The 21,168-nt window shown below is 41.8% G+C and overlaps 2 protein-coding genes across 2 annotated transcripts; one reads left to right on the top strand and one right to left on the bottom strand.

The window, feature by feature from the left end:
- Positions 1-1,183: 1,183 nt before the first annotated feature.
- On the top strand, positions 1,184-5,809 carry LOC145898531 (CD9 antigen-like). The gene is made up of 8 exons (XM_082987025.1): positions 1,184-1,307; positions 1,554-1,653; positions 1,904-2,001; positions 2,332-2,406; positions 3,681-3,779; positions 4,079-4,234; positions 4,665-4,748; positions 5,240-5,809. The coding sequence occupies exons 1-8, from the start codon at positions 1,248-1,250 to the stop codon at positions 5,303-5,305; spliced, it is 738 nt and encodes a 245-aa protein (XP_082843151.1). The 5' UTR covers positions 1,184-1,247; the 3' UTR covers positions 5,306-5,809.
- A 133-nt stretch (positions 5,810-5,942) lies between these two features.
- Positions 5,943-20,706, bottom strand: LOC145898530 (uncharacterized). The gene is made up of 10 exons (XM_082987024.1): positions 20,457-20,706; positions 19,296-20,299; positions 16,524-16,591; positions 16,003-16,105; positions 15,417-15,871; positions 15,205-15,289; positions 12,865-13,323; positions 10,139-10,331; positions 7,604-7,746; positions 5,943-7,290 (listed from the first exon to the last, which is right to left on the bottom strand). The coding sequence occupies exons 1-10, from the start codon at positions 20,567-20,569 to the stop codon at positions 6,947-6,949; spliced, it is 2,967 nt and encodes a 988-aa protein (XP_082843150.1). The 5' UTR covers positions 20,570-20,706; the 3' UTR covers positions 5,943-6,946.
- Positions 20,707-21,168: the final 462 nt, after the last annotated feature.

Raw genomic sequence — 21,168 nt, 5'->3', positions numbered from 1 at the left:
ATGTACAGGATGTGCGAACATGTGCAGGTATACAGTTTTGTGATATTGACATGCTGTTTGTGGTGTTAAATAATTAATAAATTGTCGATTTTAGTTTCATTTACCAAGGGATCAAATTAGATCTCTTTTATTTTCGTCCCTATGTTTGAATTGATATGTTTTAGAAAATTTATTGCATGAATTGAATGAGTGGAAAATGTGGAGAGCTGACAGAATAAAACGTATGGCGGGAAAAGCGGGCCAGCGTTATTGATTTGTGCCATGATTTCGAACTATTTAACTGTACCATGAAGTTCAGGTTGGGCGGACGCCCTTGTTTGGATTTGCTCGATTCTTTCTCTAAACATCGTCCCAAGCCTGATGCCACGTTCGCATGCGCAAGGCTATAACTTGTCTCTCATCCCCAGAAATTCCATAAAACAACACCAAATGTCCTTGTAAAGACAAAGCCTAACTGAGGGTCAGATTCTTATACAGTTAATGAGCAAGTCTGTCAACTTGTGTATTGAAAAGTGCGTGTGAGAAAAAACAACAGGCAAAAATCGAATTTTCTTGGTCTTAAGGTATTAAAATCCTATGTAGTATAGCTTAGTGTTACGACTTCTTCAACAGCGAAACGAGGTTCGTGTATTAGCATTCTTCCAAGAAAAGAAACTCCTGATACCTCTGCACATAGAGCACGGTTTTGCTGCTGAGATTACAACCATGAGGGTAACACAAAATCAAGGCAATCCAAGGATGCATTGTTTTCTGGGGATGTGTATAATACTAACACATGTGTGGCGTGGTAATATAAATACGGTTAACTGTGTGTTCGACTTTAAATTACTGTATGTACGTTAAATTACTGTATGTTCCTTACGTTTAACGTAGGCATATGTCCTTATGCCAGTGTGCTAAGCTGTATATTTTAATATATCAAGGCCTTATGAGTATGTAAACAATCGGTAAAATATTAATTAAAAGGGAATGAGCTGTTTGACAATTTCAGCACCCCAGCAGGCAAGATTTGGGCATATAGTGACAAACTAACCTACAATGCTATACCGTATACATTCAAATTTATCTTTGCAATAGTCGGCCGAATGATACCTTATTAGATTATTGTACCCGTAACACTTTTCTCTTCGTGCAACGTTACATTCAGTCAGGTGCAACGGACCGTTTTCCTAATGACGCATCAACCTGTTTTTCCAATGTTTCAGCACTTTTAATACTAAGTCGTTGATAATTATTAACTGGTAAAGATGGGCTGTGGTCATGATTGCGTCAAGTACCTCCTCTTTCTCTTCAACGTTCTGTTTTGGGTAAGTTGATTTTTACTGAAGTTTTTAGTGCTATTGTAAAAAGTAATGCGAGAATGATGATAGATTTTTATTGAAAGGAATTTATATCGAAGATTTTATGGTGTTTGAGAATCTTACATTTGCCTTATAAACCCTGCGAACTACTACTTTCTGTATAAAGTATACATATATACATTCAATACATTTCTCTGCAAACATTCGACACCTTCTCACCCTTTAAAAGCACTATTCTTTCAACCTTGTCAGGTTGCTGGAGGGGCGATTCTGGGTCTTGGAATCTACTTGATTGCAGCGAACAACGTAGATGCTGTTGTAAGCATAGCTGGTGTCCAGTTCTACTATTCAGGTTTGATAATTTTACAGTTGTTCATTTCTATTAATGACGCAATTACAGAACCAATTGTAGAGACAGGAAACTTTTAAGACCCCCTTTCCGACCGATGCAAAAGCAAATGGTTACTGCACATTAATTTTAAAACCTTTCTAAATTTCACATTACCAGCCGCAACAAAATCTTGGCAAAATCGTTAAACAGAACAAATCGAGAGCCAACAGTCTTTTAAAATGGAAGATCTGATCCTAAAGTGTTTTTGCAGGATGTTATGTGATGATAGCAGTTGGAAGTTTCATGTTTTTGGTTGGTTTCTGCGGTTGCTGCGGTGCCATCAAGGAAAACAAGTGCCTCTTGGGAATGGTATGTTGCACTTACGTTTTGCATACATGTTGGTTTTGATTTATCACTTCTTGCTAGAGGTACATGGAAACCACAGTATATAATTTACCTACCATGTTAGTGTCAATAATACTAAATTGTGATTGTAATTGTGTTTGTATTGTTCGACATCTTATCAAAAGTATGCATGTGTTGTACTCTGAAAAACGATTAGGGGCCGATTCTTTAAATTTTTCATCTCTCACAAGATTTACGCTGGCAAAATTCATAATTTCGTATACATATCTCCAAAAGAGTCAAATTTAGTTGGTTGAAAACACACGATTAAATATTTCTTGATGTTGTTTGCAGTACTTCTTTTTTCTGCTGGTGATTTTCATCATTCAAGTAACGGTCGGAGTCTGGGCGTTGGTTTCACAGCAATCGGTACCTTTGCATATTATTGCATATATTTGTTGCTGCGGTTATTAAATCTATCATTATTTACATTTCTTAAGCTAATACCCAGCTCTTAATTGGACCAAAGCACTTACGATTAAGCCCCCAACTGGGCCAAACACCACTACGTTGAAATCCCATATGTGTGTAATTGAAGACTAGCTGTAAAAAAGGAAAATATTTTCACTTTTTCGGTTACCTAAAAGCGCATGAATGACAAAATCTGAGGTACCCCCTTGCTTGATGCCAGAGTACGCGGTTTGCGGTTATTTTGCTGAATGGTACATAATCCTGCCTATACCAATGTAGCGTACATAATCCCATTACAACCCTATTACAATGGATATACAAGCTGGATTTGGTACAGCTTATTTATGTATTTGTGACGTAACAAGGCTGTTTTAAAAGGCAACAAACGCACGTCTTTACATAAATTACACAAAAACCTAATGGTGTTTAGCAGCGATAACGTCACAAAGCACAAATAGACAGCAAACTATATTCTAAAAACAGCAATCAACAATTGTGATGCAAAAATTTCGCATTGTTTAAGTAAAACTTGGACATTTTTGCCCCGAAAGCGAACACCGCGATTTTCTCCACAAAATTGGTCCGTAAACAGTTAACCGGGCAACCTCACCCTGTCTGCAAATATAACACAGTTAAGCGCTTTGTCTCCTGACTATGACTCGTGATCATATGTTTGACTTTTGATTCTTTAAACCAGTTCTCGCTTACCGACAAAGGATTCGTAGTTTTCACTGGTAAGCAAATTCTTTGTTGCATGATGGTTAACCAGGGGTTCTTAAAGACACTGGGCTTCTGTGAAAAAAACAATTCAAGCCAATTTATTTAATAGATCAATCTTATTGCAATAAAACTTAAAAAATGTAGAAACTTTCCTCTCAAATGCTTATTTCTCTGCCGGCATTTTAACATCATGTACGTAATTGCTAACATTTTTATTTCTTACAGACTTAATCGTGAATCAATTTTGTAAACATACATTCGTTTGCGCCCATATGTACAGTAAAAAAATCATTATACACCACTGGCATGAAGTAAAGGGGGTGCAGTGACCTCTCCCATAATCGTATTGTATTCTTCTCTCTGTGTTAAAACAGTTGAAACTATAACAAGCACTTTCTGGTTTAAAATAAAACAGAAAGTTATATAATAGGTGTTTGACACGTAACAATTCGCCTTCAATGACGTAATAAGGTAGTCCAAAAGCTAAGAATTAACAACATACTTTTTTCCAGATCACAAAAGCTATTGAACAAGGACTGAATCAAAGCATTCCTATCAATTCAACAGCTGACCCGGCAGCAGCCAACACAATTGAGTCCATCCAGCGATCTGTAAGTAAACTTAACCGTAAACAATACTGGTCCAAATAATATTTTACTGAAGGGACTTCCAACCTTTCTGTTACTACGGACCGGTTTAAGGTAGACGCTATTTCCACAGACTTCCCTGTGCGGTCTACAAGCGGTTGCCGTTAAATCCCATCAATCGCTATGGGTTTACCCAAATTCGCAGAAGTTACGCAGAATTTTCCTAACAATTATAAAAAATTTATGTTTCCTGAGTTACGGCCCATACAAACATCAGTTATCATAAGTTCTAATACAGTGTGGAAATTTTTTTCTCTTTGCAGTTCCAATGTTGTGGTTTAATCACTGGATGTTCTGACTGGGCTGATGGTAACACAACGGCATGTGGATGCGTTCAAACCACATCAAACAACGACACCTGCCAGTCGATTCCGGGAACATGTTCAGCAACTGATGGAGCAGCTACAATTTATACTACGGTGAGGATTGTGATGGATTTTTTACGGCTTACGCACCGACCGTCATCAATTCGGGTAGTTTGAATTTGCGTTAGTCGTTTGGGTTTGTAGTCCTTAGCTCAAATACTGGCATTCATGAGGTTGGCTTAGGAATTCTTTTAGTTCCTGTCATTGAATTTGCGAACCAGTTATTAAAGACTTGCTTACATTGTTATAATATCTCATAGAATCCCTTAAAATTGTTGAATGCCACCGTTACTTTTACCTTTGCTTTATGAAAGTTTGTCAACCAAGTAATTACACAAACCGTCCCTGTATATGTGTTCCACACCAGCTTACTGGTGGCGTTTATTACAGCGAAATCCTATGATATTCTGTACTACTATTGAAGACACGGCAAATTGTACTACTATGTTAATGATAAATATGAAACAATATCTGTGTTATGCAGAGCTGCTACAGCGCAATAATCAAGTTCATCAACGATAACATCCTTATCATTGGTGGTGTCGCTCTGGGAATCGGTTTGGCGGAGGTAAGTGAAGTATATGTATTATTTGCTCTCCACAGCGTCACCAAGTGGATCGTATTAATATTTTTATATATTTTTTCTCCTATCCGTCCATTCAAAATAAGCACGTTTCTTAGATATAACCACATTTCTATTGCGTAATGCTCTCGAAAATTAGTTTAAACCTTTGCACTCTGTGACAGCCTTGCAAGTATACCAGTTCGAATGCAGTCAAAGGCATCAAAAAAATATTTCAATTTAAAGCGTGCGCCAAGTAAAAAATTGAAAATAATCTGTTTTTGACAATTTTCCAGAGTGTATCAAAATTGGACTAGACACAAAAACATCTAATGGTGGCTTTTATCTGTCTGACGAATTTGTTTAGAAATCGCGTAGCTGTGTGTTTATCTATAAACCACTAAGCGTAACTGTTCGAAGACACTAACGTATACCTATATTGGCCGCTCAATTTTCTCCAATTAATTTTTTCTTCGTAACGTTTATGTGAATTTCAGATATTCGGAATGATATTCGCCTTGATCATGTGCAGAAATCCTTCCAAAGGATACGAGACTTACTGAGAAAATTGCCGAAAGAAATCTATATTTTATTGGGATTATTGTCTGTTACTCCAACACCGGAATGTGCCGCTTGTTAAAGTTGCCTCGTTTATATCTGTAATTTAAACTTAGAAATGTACCCCCCCACCCCAAAGCCAAAAATCGAATGGTTATAGAATAAAGGTTTACGTCGAAAAATTTAAGAAAACCCCTATGTTTGCGTATGTTTTCCCACGTCACACAACACTGTTCACGGTCATAAATTCTGTAGTTTGTTTAAATGCATTCATCACGATGCACGAAGAACTTATTTTGCAAAGTAAAACGTCACGAATCCGTGCCTAATTGTTACGTTTACAACGCGACATTTACTTTAATGCTTCTGCTAGTATAGATTTGCTGTCAAATTGCATGCATAGCTTGTGCTGAAATTTGTCATTTTTCAAAGTAATTTCATGTAATTTGTAGCTTTTCGTCTTCTGTTTTCTCGTAGAGCTCAACCAATAACAATAATGGGCTTATGTAGTTTCGTGTAACTCTTTTCGCGTGAGTCCCCCAGTGTCAGCAACGCACAAGCTGCGTGCAACATTCTGCTACTTCAGATGAATTAATACTCGCGTTATTTCAGTGCGCAAGGTGGCAGTGGAGAGCACTGCTACACGGGGGATTGTGGTCGAGAACCTGTCAGGGAAGATCGTCACGTTTTGTCAACATTTGTATTCCCGTAAACACTTCTCACTGCGTAAATAAATGCAAAAGAAAATCGAACAAAAGAACAAAAAGGACTCGGCGCGAAAAACTGGCGAAATAATGTGAGCGATTACACGAAAATAGAGAAAACGTCATCGGATAGGAATGAACAATAACAGTAATGACAGTACGCTTCGACGATCCATATAAAAGATACTGCATGATGAACAAACAAAAAAGCTCAGCGGAAAAGTGGGGTGACTTGGGATTTACAGAAAACGGGATAGAACACTGAGACGGAGACTTGACTGTGACGCAACAATTAATGTCGCGATTCCGCAAATGCTCTGTTGCGAAAGGGAGTGCATTAAATGCTTCATCGTTGTCCCTCATGTGACGTAACCGTGACGTCACAGATAAGAGGACAAGGCTTAAAACAGAGCAAGACACGATTTGAAGAAATGGAGAAAAAGTAGGAAACGGCCGTTAAAAAAATCGGCAATAAAACCAGGTTGGGCGATAACAATGCATAAATGTGCCGGAAAACTCATTTCACGTTTGGTCGAATTTGCGTTCGCCAGTGGGCGCCGAAGGGGCCCGATGATTTTCTCTTCAACTGGGAACGAAAAATTTCAAGCTGCTTGTAATAATGATCACGCGGCGGGTCGCGTATTAACAATGACCTCTGTTTTGGCCTTCGCGTAACTCCAGGCTAAACGACAATTGTGGCGCTGGCGGGGGTACATATGCACCCCCTGGGATGCTGTTTTTCGCCACCGCCGCAAATTGTGGCGCCTGATCTGGAATGTCGGCTGAATGGGAAAGTTTTGTGCAAGGAAATCTGCTGTCATTGCTTGAACACAGGGCTGGCGACTAGTATCCCACTTTCAAGTTCCTCTGGCACTTTGTGACTTTAGGTCTTGTGAAGATTGGCACCAGAACGGGTAAAAAAAACAACGCACAGACACACGCCTAGTGGGTCACCGCAAGCCGAATCTGCTTTCCCAGGAGGACGTTGGCACTAGGAAGCGCCGAAGAGCATTCAGTCTTCGGCGATGATGATGATGTCACCACCCATGACGTAACAGGTGATTTTTGACTCTGGGAATTGATGCTCAGAAGTGCTGGTTTGGCGGCGGTTTTGGTTGCCCCGTTTCCTGTCCCCAGAGTTTTCGGATCTTTCCGCGGGGATTTGAGACGTTGAGAGTCGGCGGAACTTAAGTCGCTCTTCGGTGTCGCTGATGCAGGAGCAGATGTTGAAACTTTCCTGGTGATTTCACTGGTTTGGATTGTGAGGCCTGTCGATTCACATAAATCTGTCGGGTGAAAAAATCTGTTTAGGGTTAAAAATATCTTTATGTTCGGTAAATGTGGCATATTTTTTAATATTTTTATCTGTCTGCAGCTTATACACATATTTTTTAACGTCTGCATTTTTAGGATAATTTTTGTGATTGCACAGCAACAGTTTATTAAAAAAAACACCTTTAACACTAAAAGTTGTTGGTTTTCTTAAGTTTCATCGTTAACTTTGCTGAATGCACGCAAACACATTCTAGACTCTTGCTGGAGCAATGTGCAGCGTTGCAAACTACTCCGGAAACGCGACAATGCACCTATTAATCTTACGTTCGACTATCGTTGTTGTTCTCTCACTCTCCTCTTGTGACGTCACATTGCCAGGGAGTTTCCAGCCGTGAGCGTTGGGTCCAAACTTATAGACGAGTCTGCGTCCGTCCACGCGTTCCAGAATTCCACGATTGTAATAGTATCTGTGACAAAACAATAGACAATTGGTTGGCAATTGTTGACGGACAATCGAGCAAAAATGATCAACATAACACGTTCGTCGGTTGGGACTCTTTGATGCCACAAATAAATCAAATTGAGAACCTCAGTTGCCAAACAATAATCGCTGCCGAGTTGACGAAAGTTGATGAACCGATATTAGGCAATGTCGAAACATTTTGTCCAGTTTGGTTTGAACAGTCGCGAAACGGGAGAAAACACCAGAAAAAGGCCCTCGCACTTCACACTTTTTATGGTTTATTAGGGTCCACAGGGTTGGCCACCGTGATATATGATAAACCACCGATACCTCAGCTCTTTCAGTGAAAAAAATAGTTTCTAAGGGAGGTTTGTAAGGCAGTTATCGGCAATTGTTAGGTTTGTTCTTCAGGTGTTGAACTTTGCAACCAGACTCAATTGATACTAATTTGTTAGTCACAATGCGAGAACGTAGGAACATTAGTAAGCTTAATACCCGATGACGAAGCGTACGATCACGTGCTAAAAACAGCTCTGTCTTGACCGTAATTTGACTCCTGTTTGAAATGCATCATGAATGTCAAATCGATTCAAGGAATCATAATCATTTACACTCTAGATGGATATATCTCCAAAACCAAAACGCAAACAAACATTCATCAAGCGAAGACTTAATCATCCGGAGTCACTAATTGTTCCTCAAAGGACACAATGGAATTTTGCGCAGACGAACTCGTGGCTGATGAACAACGGCGAAAACAAAAACTGGGACCCCATTAGCGCTTTCCGGGGCCTTTATTAATATTCCCTCGACGCGCATTCTTCTATTGTTCCGTCCTGCCGGGGTTTCGTTCCATGATATGACCGATAGTCCACAAACACCAAACAGCTCTCCACCCCCCTCAAATTCGCGCAACGTGCAATTAGCCTGGGACTCTAGGGCGGTAAATATGGAATAGATAATGAACCCCACAGAGAACTTTGGACTCCGCCTTCGTGCGTCCCCCCTGACCGTGCGTTGCAATAAATAACTGAGGTGATGACTTTTCCGTTGAAGAACGATATAAAAACTACTGGCTTCAATCAATCCTAAGGTCAGGTTCAAAACCAAACAAAGTTAGCGAAGTTATTTTTGCTGAAACTGGAACTTCTTATACTTAATAGCAAATAAAACCCTCATAAGAAAGATCGTTCATGGAACCAGAATTCCTAAACAGGATTTGTAGCAAACGCAGTTGAAACAGGAAGAAGCGGGTTTCATTTAGAACGAAACCAAAAGCTTTTGGCTGGGAAGTGATTGGAGGGTTGCCAGTTGTCTATGCGGAAGTAGCCGAGTTGGACTGGTTTGACTTTTTCTTGTTTGTTTGTTTGTTTGTTTTTGTTTGTGTGAAACTTGGGTCGAAAGCAATCCCCGTTTTGTTTAGAGCTCGAATCTTGGGAAGAAGCCAAATTGCTGCGTTTCAAATCATGTTCTTGCTGTTTTTTGGGGGGAAAGAAGAAGGGGGTACGAACGAAACTAGCGCGAACGAAACTGCGGCCCACAATTTTTCTCCGTCTAGTAAACCCATGACGAAAGTGATCCACAGAAGTTGGGGCAATTTGTCAGTCGGATATAACCGATAACAAAAATAAAGAAAAAAGACGTCTGAACCCTCACCGAGTGTGCGGTGTTTTATTCAACCAAACAACTATGTTTCAAACAGAAGGTTTTATACCCACCCCTATTGTACGACTCATTGTAATAAATGTCCCATTATCGTTTCATTATTCCTTTCGAATTCTGTATGTTTGTTGCGTTCTGTTAAGTTCAGTTAACTCTTGCATTAAAGCGCAAAGGAGGAGCCTAACTTTCGCAGCGTACTTATGGGGCTAAACTTGCGGGGTGGCTGCGGAACTTACCAGTCAGCAAAAATGGAATTGCCAAGCGAAAGTTTGTTCACGTTTGACCTCTGGAGGGCCTCTGTCGGGCGGCCGACTGACATTTACGCGGTAAAAACGTTTTTCATTAGAACTGAACGACAAACATGTTTGTTTCTATATATAGAGGCTGCGGTTGAAACTCATCCGAGCTTTACATTTTTGCCAGTTGAAGATCTCAACTTTTCCGAATCGCTTCAGAAATTTATGAAGTCGCGTCAGCTTTATTCCCACCAAAGAAATAAAACAAATACCATCGAAAATGCTCGACGCATATTTTGAAACATTCTGTTTTTCTTCGAAACAAAAGAGTGCGAATTTTGACAGTGAACCATACAGGTCAACATGGCGCACTAAAATTTCGGTCAGATTTTTTCCTTCAAAATACGATTAGTTTGTTCGGATAACGAGGCATCAACGATGTCGAAACGAACACGTGTGGCGCCGTCTAGCGGCACGTAAAATTTAAACTTTTCTCACCTCATTGCCCGACTCAATTTCTCGTAGGTCATCTTGGGATTACGTTTCTTCTCCCCCCACATGGTGGCAACGACGTCACTCTGCATGAAGCGAAATACCCCATCCTGGCGGTCCTCCCACTTAATCAGCGTGGGGCAGTGCTCCGGATTAAGAAGGATGTCCCTGATGAACTCCCACAGGTGGACGGTCTTGCCTAAACATGGGTTACATCATAGTTTACTTACTGCCGTTGCAACGGAAGTCTTACAAACGTACAGAGGACACTGTGCAAGGGTAACGTTAAAACATACCTTAAATGGGATTAGCAATATTATTTCTATCAAAATGCTACGCCCCTTATCTTGTGAAACATGGACATAACAATTTGCTACAAGTTCATTATCACCACATTAGGGCGCCAACTACAGGGAGGGGCTTTCCAGCTCAAAGTTTAAACTGCAAAAAGCATCGGTTTAAAGAATGTTGAAATTTGTTAATTGTAGTTTCACCATGACAGGTTTGACTGATAAACTCTGCCTATTCAATCACGATTAAACAGTAACTGCACATATTACACGCATAACATGATTTGTTTTTGTGAGAAACTTTTTTAGAAGGTCAGTAATTAATCTTTTAGCCCTGAGCTTCATGTTGTCCAAGTTCCGGCATTACAAACATGCTATGATCAAAATTTCTAACAAATTTAATGGAGGTACCAAAAACTGAACAAGGAGATTTACAAAAGAGTCTAATTTAAAAAAAAACTAATGCTGAAACGCCAGTGACGAGGAAATAGAAATCTTAGTCTGACGGACCCCCAAGTTTAATTTCGGTTGCGTGTGAAACTGAATCACATGATCAGGCTGGTTGTTAAAATTATTTCGGCGTTGCAACAATAAAGTGTGAGTAATTGTGTAAAAATAACTAAACGCCAGCAGATAATGAAACGACCCAGTTGCGCAGCGAGAAAGTTAATAAACATCAGCATCAGGCAAAAACGCAACGTAAAATTTACGCCGAAGACGAAGAACGTTTCATTTATTTTTTAACATCGTCCAACGTGATTTGTTGACAGAACACGAAGGTCAGTTGCCTTCTTTCCTCTGCTTCTTTGTTACTCGTGCAATTATTTCAGTTAAAACAACACTTGCTTTCCACTATATGGGAGGAAGTGACTTATGTGAACGATTAATGGCTTCAAACTCACATCGACGAGCTTTGCAAAGGGTAAAGCCTGGGAACAACAGGTTAGGTGGGATGATCCCATTGAGACCCTACTTTGGCACGTTAAGACGTGACTAAATGGGCACTGCAGGTGCCACACGACCAAAACCGATCCGTCATGTACTTCCACGGGGGAAGTGCGCCTGCACAATGGCCAGCGCTACCCCGGGGTAACAAAGATGGCGAAAGAGGTTGTGGATCAAGACGGAGAGCGTAAGTTACCGGAAGAGCGTCGTTAAAAAATAATGGTAACTTCTTGCGTTAACCTGTGCGTCACCGGGGCCGTCTCGTTGCCACAAGGCTACTTGCACGGTCGTCGCAAACAAGGCTTAATAAGACAGACTACATTTCCGTAACACTCTGGCGGGTGTGGGACAGTGTTGCTGTCTCGCTACATGAAAACCGGTGCTGACACTCGAACGAACTTTTCACAAATTACAGCCTTTTCGGAAAAATTCCATGTTTTGATTCATGCCGGAAAGATCTTTTTTTACAAAAATTAAACTTTAAATTTTCAAATGGAAATGACGTAAAATGTGATTTTTCTGCTGTGTTTGTGCCTGAGTCGAACTTGCAACAATTGAAGCAACATCATGGACCTGTAGCTAACCTAACTAGCTGCGCACAATCGAATTTTCTTTGCAGCACAATCTTGCTGGGGCGAAAAGGTGCAACGTGCGCCAAATGGCAGCCAGCACACATTTGTCTGGCAAGTTCCAAAGTGCGAGAGTTAAACAAGAAAGTTTTGGCGCACACCAACTTGTGTACAAGAAGCAATACGGTTGCACCCTGCAGGATGGCAAAAACTAAGGACTTCCAGGCAGTGTCGTGCGAAAAAGAATGGAAACCACCCCACAGAGAGTGGCCCGAAATCCTCGGACCGGTTGCGACACTGTGGACGCCGCGTGGCTTTTAATAAACTTCTTTAAGTCAGAGCACGATTCTTTTCATTCAGCTGCATGCCAACAATCGGTTGCAGCGAAGTCGCGCCTAATCTTGCCTTATTTAGCGCGAATGCAGCGACTCCCTGTAGGCCGGTTCGAAATCATGTGACAGCACTGCGAACAGAGCTAGGTGCTGGTAACAAGACCTTATATATTAAAAAACTTTTCTGTTCTTTTTCGCGCAACCTAATGACAAGGGATGACGTGAAAATCTTCTAAAGGGCGCGGGACCTCGAAAAAAGGCCTCAAAAATTATTTTTAGTTATTTTCTTGTCACATGCTCGCTTGAAGCACGTGCTCCGAGATTCCTTATGCGGACATTCGAGCGGTTGCCGGCGGGACCGCAGAATAGAGTTTTTAATAAAGCAATGAGAACGAAATAAACTTGGCGTTAAAGTTTTTATGAGGTCAAAAATAACAGAATTAAAAAAGATTTTGCGTCTTCGGAATTTCCCGTTCAACTTTTTGGCACAGTTTCAAACATTGCGGATTTAAATGCTTAAAAAACCAAAGAAATACTTACTTTTTATTTAGAATTTCAAATAAAAATAGGTCTAAAAACTTAAATCGCTTTCTCACCTTTTTCTGTTGAAACCTTGCGCACTTTGCAGCAGAGTTGCCCTTCGCCCAGGGTAATGATCTTCCGCTTTTTAGTCAACTGCTTGGGTTTACGCCGCCGATATTGACTCTCGTCAACCGATTTTGCCGACAAGCAAGCATTGAAGTGCCGCGGATCATCGACGGAGGGCTCGATCTTCGATTCCTTGTCCGGTTGCAAGGAGACGGCGATTTGCCAATTCCCGACGCTGTGTCGGTACTTCGGCTTCATCTTGTCGTCGCCGACGGGAATCGGAAAAGGACTTTCCGGCGGAGAGCGACTGACCGACTCCGATGCGACGAAATATTCGTTTTCGCTTTTGACAGAGGGCAGTGGATCGAGGGGTAGCAAGGTCGGCTCATGAGTGGTGAAGTTTTCGTACGGTTCGGCCGTGTAAAAAGACGAGGGTTCATCCATGTTAAGCAGCTGTGGTTCGGGTTCTAAACGCAAGGTTTTTTTTGTGGAGGCTGTGGGAAAAGCAGAATCTCATGGTAGGTTTTTATACAGAGGTGTAGAGGGATATGTACTATGTAGTCAATGTTGATAATGTGTTCACCACATGGCGTGACAATACACAAAATATCGTTCACCAGGCGAAACGACCTGCCGGCGACTGCATGTTTCAGTTACAAAACACGGTGTTATAAAAACAATAATCTAATGTTAAGAAAGCGCCTGATTTCCTTTACGCGCCGTCTCCAGCAATCACAACAACATGAATCAACAACATGCCGCAACCGAAACGTAGCAGTGTTTACGGACGCACGGGAAAACACTGCGGTTCGTCTAGGTTCGTAAAAAAGTCCCCACGATTCGCATCCGTTTTTTCTGACGTAAATTTCGCCGCTAGAAAGTAACAGGGGCATATCTAAACGCACAAGACTACAGGCGCGGTTGCAACACCGGATGCTTTAGGCACGTTCAGGGCTCAGAGACTTAGTACCCGTGCTCCGTGTGCTGACGCCCATATCAGACAATACATAGTATGTTAAAAAGAACCCCGGTGTATTCTCGCGATTGTGAGGTAATAAACGCGAACGCCGGGCGCGGGAATTTTTCACGTGTATCATCAGTAGCTTCTATTTGCTTCCGATTAGCTAAAGTTACGACCTAGGGGGGTTTACGTTCCCACTTCACGAAACAAGCTGTGCACAACGACGCATGCACACACGGGTTTATGCGGACAGAGAAAGGGCTTCTAATTGCGGCGTTTATCACTGTCACGCATGGAGTTTTCGGTGATATAAGCAGAAACCGTTGTTTGTTGAATGATTTCGCTTTCTATTATCTTTCACCGAGTATAAATAACTTTCGGTTTTGCCCGAGATGTCGCGCAAATTTACCAGGGATTTTTGGGACGTAAAAATAGTGTTTATTTTTCTTTTAATGCATTTTGCACGTGGTAAAAAAACGGTTTCGTTCCGTAAAACAAACAAATTAACATAAAGTCGCACCGAAAACGCAAAACAATTTAAAAGTACGAACATAATTTTTACGGATTTGTAAAATCTTTAAGACAAACAATATTGCCCGTAGAACTTGACTGTGATTGTAGACACAAGGAAAACGTTCGCTAACGAATTTCGCAGCAGTTATATGGGTCTGTTGTTTGTTTCAAAGAATTTAAATGGTTAGAAATGGGTTTCGCGGCGACAATTCTTCCAAAAATAACAAAAGTAATGATAAAAAAGTGACAAAATGCGATAAGTTTTCGACAATACCGTTGTGTTTTCTAAAAAAAATCTGGAAGGCCTTTTACAATCTCATCTATAAATGCCACCTTTCCGGCCACCAACATCACGTTATACATGTCGGCATTGTTACGTAACAATGTCGAAATTCTGTATTCGGAAACCTGCAAGCGGTGACTCTATAACATTTGGTCAAGAACCCCGGAAAGTGACGACATAAACCCAGTTTGACCCACAGCGCTCACGTCAGAGAGCTGTTTATTCGCATGACTGTGGGGTCTTAGCGACGGGGCAATTAACAACACGTGACATTTTAAGACAATTATGGCAAAGGGATAAGGTTAAAAAAACGTACGTATATATGATGTAGTTGGCTATAATAACTTTAATTCGTCAGGTATTTATAAAAATTATGACCGGTTTTGAATGTTCATTCAACGTAGAAGTTTAATCACCACCGTTTATTCACGCGTCACGAATGTATTCTGGCAAAGTTATTTTCAAGATAAAAACAATTTCGTGAAGTTAAAGTCAAAATTTATAATTATCATTTTTTTATTTATATTGTTATTCGTATTGTGCCGCTGGAATTCGACCGCGAAAACTGCAAGCAAAGTTGAAAGGACGTACCTTGAACCGGTGACGTTTGAAACACATCCTGTGGCGCTGTGTTGGTTACGTAAAAGTTGGAAGGGCTTGTGTTTGCCCGAAAGAACTAAAACAAAAGTAAAAACGTGAAAGACAAAGTTTCAGCAAAAAACTTTTACGTCGAATGCAAGCAAAGCAACTATTTTTTACCGCTACTATTAAAGTCGATCAAAATGGGGGGGGGGAGGGCTCACCTCTTGGTCAAGAGACGTACTGCTGACACACGGTGACGCAAGGTTGCTATGGCACCCGTTGTATCTTCCCCATTCCCTGTTCGCATCGGTGATGTCATCAAATGAAATGAGGGCCGGGGGCGAGGTTTTCACCGGGGTCGAACCCGGGCTGTGGATCCCGCTGTCCGTGTCCGAGAACGAGTGCGACATCTGGTGGTCGCAGGACAGCGACGAAGGGGAAGATATTACGTCATGACGTAGTCGGGTTCGAAGCGGCGTCAGGGCCGCGGAGTTTTGACAAGCGAGTGTGTTGTTGCCGTTGTACCAATCGGAGCCGCCACCAAACCCACAACTTGGTAGGGTGTTTGTGACGTCACAGAAGTCAACGTCATTAGAGAGAAAGGGAAGGTTGGTGTTTAGGATGTTGGTGAAATCATCGTCACTGAGAAGTTTGGAAGTATCGCCGTTGAAAAAGTCTGTGGAAGTTGAACGTGTGTCAAGAGTTTGTAGGAGAGGAATGAGAAAGAAGTGACAACACAGAGTGTTAACAGTAAAAATTCGCCCATCTTAACACTTCGTTGCTTTGACTCCAACTAAGGCAACTTACCTTCGAAGACGTTCGTAGTTCCGAAGTCAAATATCGACGCCATCTTGTTTGAGGCAATCTGAGGCATCTGTGGATCAGCGTACTGGGTCATATCGGAAAAAATCTGCACAAAACACAAAACTAAAGCTCGTACAATGAGGAAAGGCGCCCTGTGTTCCAACAGTTTCGTAACCCCCGGGAAAGCAAAATTTGACTTTAAACCGTGAATACGGCGCATAAATTTGCTTGCTCAGTGGGAAATTCGGTTGAATAATTTTGAATCACGTGAATGTTGCAAATCACATGATTTGCTTAGTTAGCGACACAGATTTAAGAAATAAAATGTCCACGTTTGTAGCATTGGTAACGCAATCCCCTTCAATAAATTGTTTGGCCTTTTTTTGATATATGCTTAATCCGTTGCACATATTTCGCAAACGATTCCACTGTTTGAGCGATTCTTCAAAAACAACGATAATTCATAATGATTTTACTGCTACAAAACACCGAGAAAATCAATAGAAAAAATACAGAAATCTTACTGAATTGCATTCGGTGACGTCACGACTTGATAGATCTTCTTTCACAGTTTTATCAGAGTCTCTGTTGTCTGTGAAAACACAAAAATCCAAGCTTGAGCGGGCTAATCCAAATATATACGTCATCAAAAGTCGGCGACGTAAGACCTACGAAAAGCGAAAAGTTCACAACGATCGGGGTCGCACGCCGGCCGTTTGCGCACGAAACGCAGTGAGATACCGCCCACTATCCGGTGGACCTGTTGATATTTTCGGCCCACGGGCGCGCAGTTTAAATACATGCGCCAGTGTTGATGTTACAGAACGGATAGCGCGGCGCCCGCTACTTAAAAATAATGCAAGAGCGCGAGGGGGAGATCGGCCTTTTCCGGTCTATCCCATGTTTTGTATTGTACCGCGTTCCTATTGTTCATTCACTAGGAAAACCTGAGCTTTCGAAACCTGAGGTTATTGTTTGTACTAAGTATGGCTTTTAGCGCTGTCGAGAACGACGATCCAAAGTCGAGAACGACGCTCAAACAATATCAGTGCGGGTAACAAACCCACTGAAAACGGCATGAACCTACTAAATGTGCACTGTGCGCTCGCAGGAGGGATTCTTGCCCACTTATGAACGATGTCCTGATCTACACTGCGCCGACGCTGAACGTTCGATGAACCACCGACAAAACAATGCACTGTATGTTTTTTGTGCCTTAAGCAAGCGCTGCTCCTTTTCAAGCACAAACGGCGGGATCCCAACAACGTTACGAATAAACATAAGCGAAATAAAGAATGACGATCAAAATTAAACCCGCAGCGTAAAAAACTTGGACATACCAAGCACAGCTCAAAAAGCGATGCAAAACCGCAGACAACACTGCAAACCTACATCTGCACGCGCCAAACTCTTCCTATCTTTGTGACCCGTGAGGCCCCAGGACCAAAACTGCATGCCCCCAAAATCTAAAATGCAAATCAATGCGCACGATGGCTGCGGTGTCTCGCGACTACAGAGCGTTCTACAATAAAGCACTGTATTATAAACCTCCTCTCCACTCCCGACTAACAGTGACTCACGTCACTGACGCCACAATGCGCTGCGGGACTCGCGAAAAAGGCTTTGCGCAAGTTGCGCGGACAGCAAGACTTGCTCATTCCTTACCCCCCTGTTTGCAGACGGGCTTGGATAAAACAATACAAAGTGTTACTTGATGTTTGACAAATGCTTTTGATAATTCCAACGCACCAATTTTGCTCGCATATCGTTGAACAAACACGATTTGGCAACAGCAAATATATTCACCACCAGAAGTTGTGTATTTACATTGTTCACTTTAGAATACAGTGTTTTGTGTTTATTTTTCTTCTTCCTTTAAGCGATTTTTCATAAACGAGTCATTTAGTGTAAAACGTTCTGTTCAAGCAATGGTTTATTAAACCTGTTGGAAAATAAGCCCACACAGTCACACGACGGATCCTAGTTATAACAACATCCCAATCCCTTCGCTGGCTGAACGCAGAATGTTTAGCGCCACCATGCGGGAGAACAAACTCCACGATACCAGCGACGCGGTTCAAGTATTGGTCCCGAAACTTGCTAATTATACTTTAGCCATGACCGTCTTCACATATTCTTAAACGTGCAGCCAGGAACATTTACAAGCACGGAGCGGTCAGATTGCATGAAGATATTCATCACAACGTTATATGAGTCAGCGTGTGCTTAATTAGAAACGATTGTAGAAATGCATTCAATGCGATGAGCAACCGTCTACGCTTGCTTGCACAACTCTTATTTCATGATTCCGTCACTCAATGCGTAGTTTTGTCTTTCAATGCCCTTTCAAGCTTCGATGGAGAAAAACTTGCTGGTATTGTCCACACTCTGTGGCACCTCTGATACAATATATTTTCACCTCAAGTCCAGCACCATAATTATGTGTTTAAATCTACATTGTTGCCAGGTTTAGCAAGCAGACATTACACTAGCGAGTAAGGTTTTTTGTTTTTATAATGAGCGGCAGACAGGGCCACTGTTGCGACCTAGTAGTTTTTTCCAGGGTAATTTCGCCTTGTTTATTTACTTTAACACGAAATATTATTGCAAACTGCACACCGTTGACTGCAGAAAAAATCCCAAGCCCATTGGAAGGCCAACTTTATGTTGCAAACAAGCCTGAGCGGATGTTATATCGACGGAAACGGGCCGGGTATGTTTACGAAACGTGATTAATTGACTATAAAGAAGGCATCCATCCGGCAGCGTCGTTTGAATTTAAGATTTGCTGAAACGCACATTTTACCGATGTAATGTACGCGCGCCATCCGTTTATCGTTAACTGGGGTTGGTGTATAGCGAGACTGGGTATTGTTGTTGTAACTCTATTTACAAGTAAAGACGCGCCAATACCGGATGATATGATCATTGGTGTAGACAAGCGCTATTGCAAGATTGACGACGGTTGCAAGTAAACCGTACCTTGCATGCAAGCATTTATTTAGGGTTTCGCACACGTTGGAACAGACAAAAATTAAATTAAAAGAAGGATATTTTATGATGATATTTGTACCTGTGTATACGTTAGTGTTAACTAAATGCTGCAAGTCCACCTTGAAACGTAGCGTTTACCTTGAAACTACGTTTCCGAAATTAGAAATAGCAACTTTACCACGTTGAATATTTAAACCTTTCCCATATCGCGCCGTGAGTAACACACCACAATGTGGATCTAGTATGGACTCGGTTTGGCATGCATTTGACCAAGCATCTTACCACTAAACCTATAATCTTACCGCTCATCCGTACGAAGCACTTCCACTCTTCGCCAGGGGCGACGTCACTACCGGTTTCGGGCTGTGTTTCGGCAGTTTCGCAATTCGACAACAAAGTGTTGATGTCATCCTCCGCCGCCTGCAATGACGTCACATTACTCGCAGCAATCAGAGGCTCTCTGACGTCACAATCGCTGAGGAACGGATCCGAGTTTTTTGGAAGCAATAACGGCTCCAAAGAGTCGGACGTTTCTTTGATGGTGTCCGCGGACGCTTGATCACGTGACGCCAAGTCGTTCCACGCCTGAGTGAGCGGCAAAGCGTGGCTCGCTAGCGACTTCGCGTGGTCGTCAGTGCGCGACGGCGATTTTTTGCGTTGTCTGTGCGTCGGTTTGGCCACAGTCACACTTACTGCTTTGCACGCTTTACGGGTTTTGGCAACTTTAAGCTGTTTATTAGGTTCAAAGTTCGTGTGGTGCCATTTCAGAGTCGGCGCCATAGATTTTCCTCGCGTCCAACTGGGCCGCAGCACCACAGTGCCCTCGCGCGGCGCCTTTTTATCGTCAGTATTGTCGCTGGAGTCGCCAGAGCGCACCGATTTAACAGTCACGTTACAGGTTTTCAGCAGCTGCGCGAATTCACCGCTCGTCAGTGTGGTAATGTTTTTAAGCCGGTCCCTTTTCGCTGGTTGTTTCGTCTTACGCGAAAGGACAGATACCAGTGGTTGTCTGGGAATAATGGTTCGGTTTTGGGTCTGGTTGCCACTAACTTCAGCAAGAGTCCGATTAGTCGCGCAAGCTTCCTTAGTGACGTAGATGTCTTTAATGGTGTCGCCATCGGCTTTCAGGTCGATGGTCGGATGGTCCGAAATGGTTGTTTGTATGTTTGGCATGGTGTGCTCCTGATTAGCTGACTGCCGTTCGGAACATTTCCGTGCCAAGGATAAGTCGATATGTTTGCCAGACGTCAAAAGCGAGTCGTGCTTTTTCCCGGTTATTGTGGCGATGATTTTTTCCAGCGGTCGCCTGCAATTTTGCCAAAAACAAATTCAAGAATAATGTTTGATGTCAATCTATAAGATCAAGCTATTTCCATTAAACGGTTGTATATGAATAAACTTGCATTTTGTGTCACTATTTTGAAATTACAGTAGCTAAAAAAATCTCGATATCTTTAACTTACTGAACGCTGTTTGGTGACATCACAATGGTTTTCGAAGGTTCTGTGACGTAAAATTGTTCACGCTTCGCTGGTTGGTCAAATGCAACCGTGATTGGCCCGGCCAGGTCGAGCATCTTCGTGATAATATCATGAAAATGCGTTCATATGATCTTGACTAAGTACAGTGCGCCGTCTAACGGCTTGTAGATATTGTCGGATCTACAAAGTTTGGTGCATAAAGTTCCACCACATTCACGTATTTAACTATTTGGAACCTGGAAAATGCATTCATTTGAATATTTACATGCCAAATAGTTTGTATTCTGCATTTACAAATTTATGAAAACCTTGTATTTTGCATATATGCACTAACTACGTCAAATTATGCTGCTAACCTAACACCATTTACCATTTCTGTATTCAAATAAACAACAGCATCTTTACTCTTTTGACTTGCCTGAATTAAACAATTTAACAACAACTTTTTAAGGTCCACATATCAGTCTTACACCAGCCATTGTAGCTGTGCTCATTCAAAGCATTGCGACACGCAGTACACTGGCAAATGTTACTGCAACAAGCACCTCAGGCCAATCTGCGAATGATTTCATCAATTCCCCAATAAACCTGTTATCGCCTTACAATTGTCCAATTCACTACGGGTGACGGTTTGTGGCAAGGCAAGAATTCAATTATGACATCACCAATCAAGATGTGGTTGCGAAACAATGAG

The sequence above is a fragment of the Ascidia mentula genome, chromosome 4, assembly GCF_947561715.1.
Source record: "Ascidia mentula chromosome 4, kaAscMent1.1, whole genome shotgun sequence".
NCBI classification, from domain to species: domain Eukaryota; kingdom Metazoa; phylum Chordata; class Ascidiacea; order Phlebobranchia; family Ascidiidae; genus Ascidia; species Ascidia mentula.
This window is presented reverse-complemented; position numbering and strand designations above follow the sequence as displayed.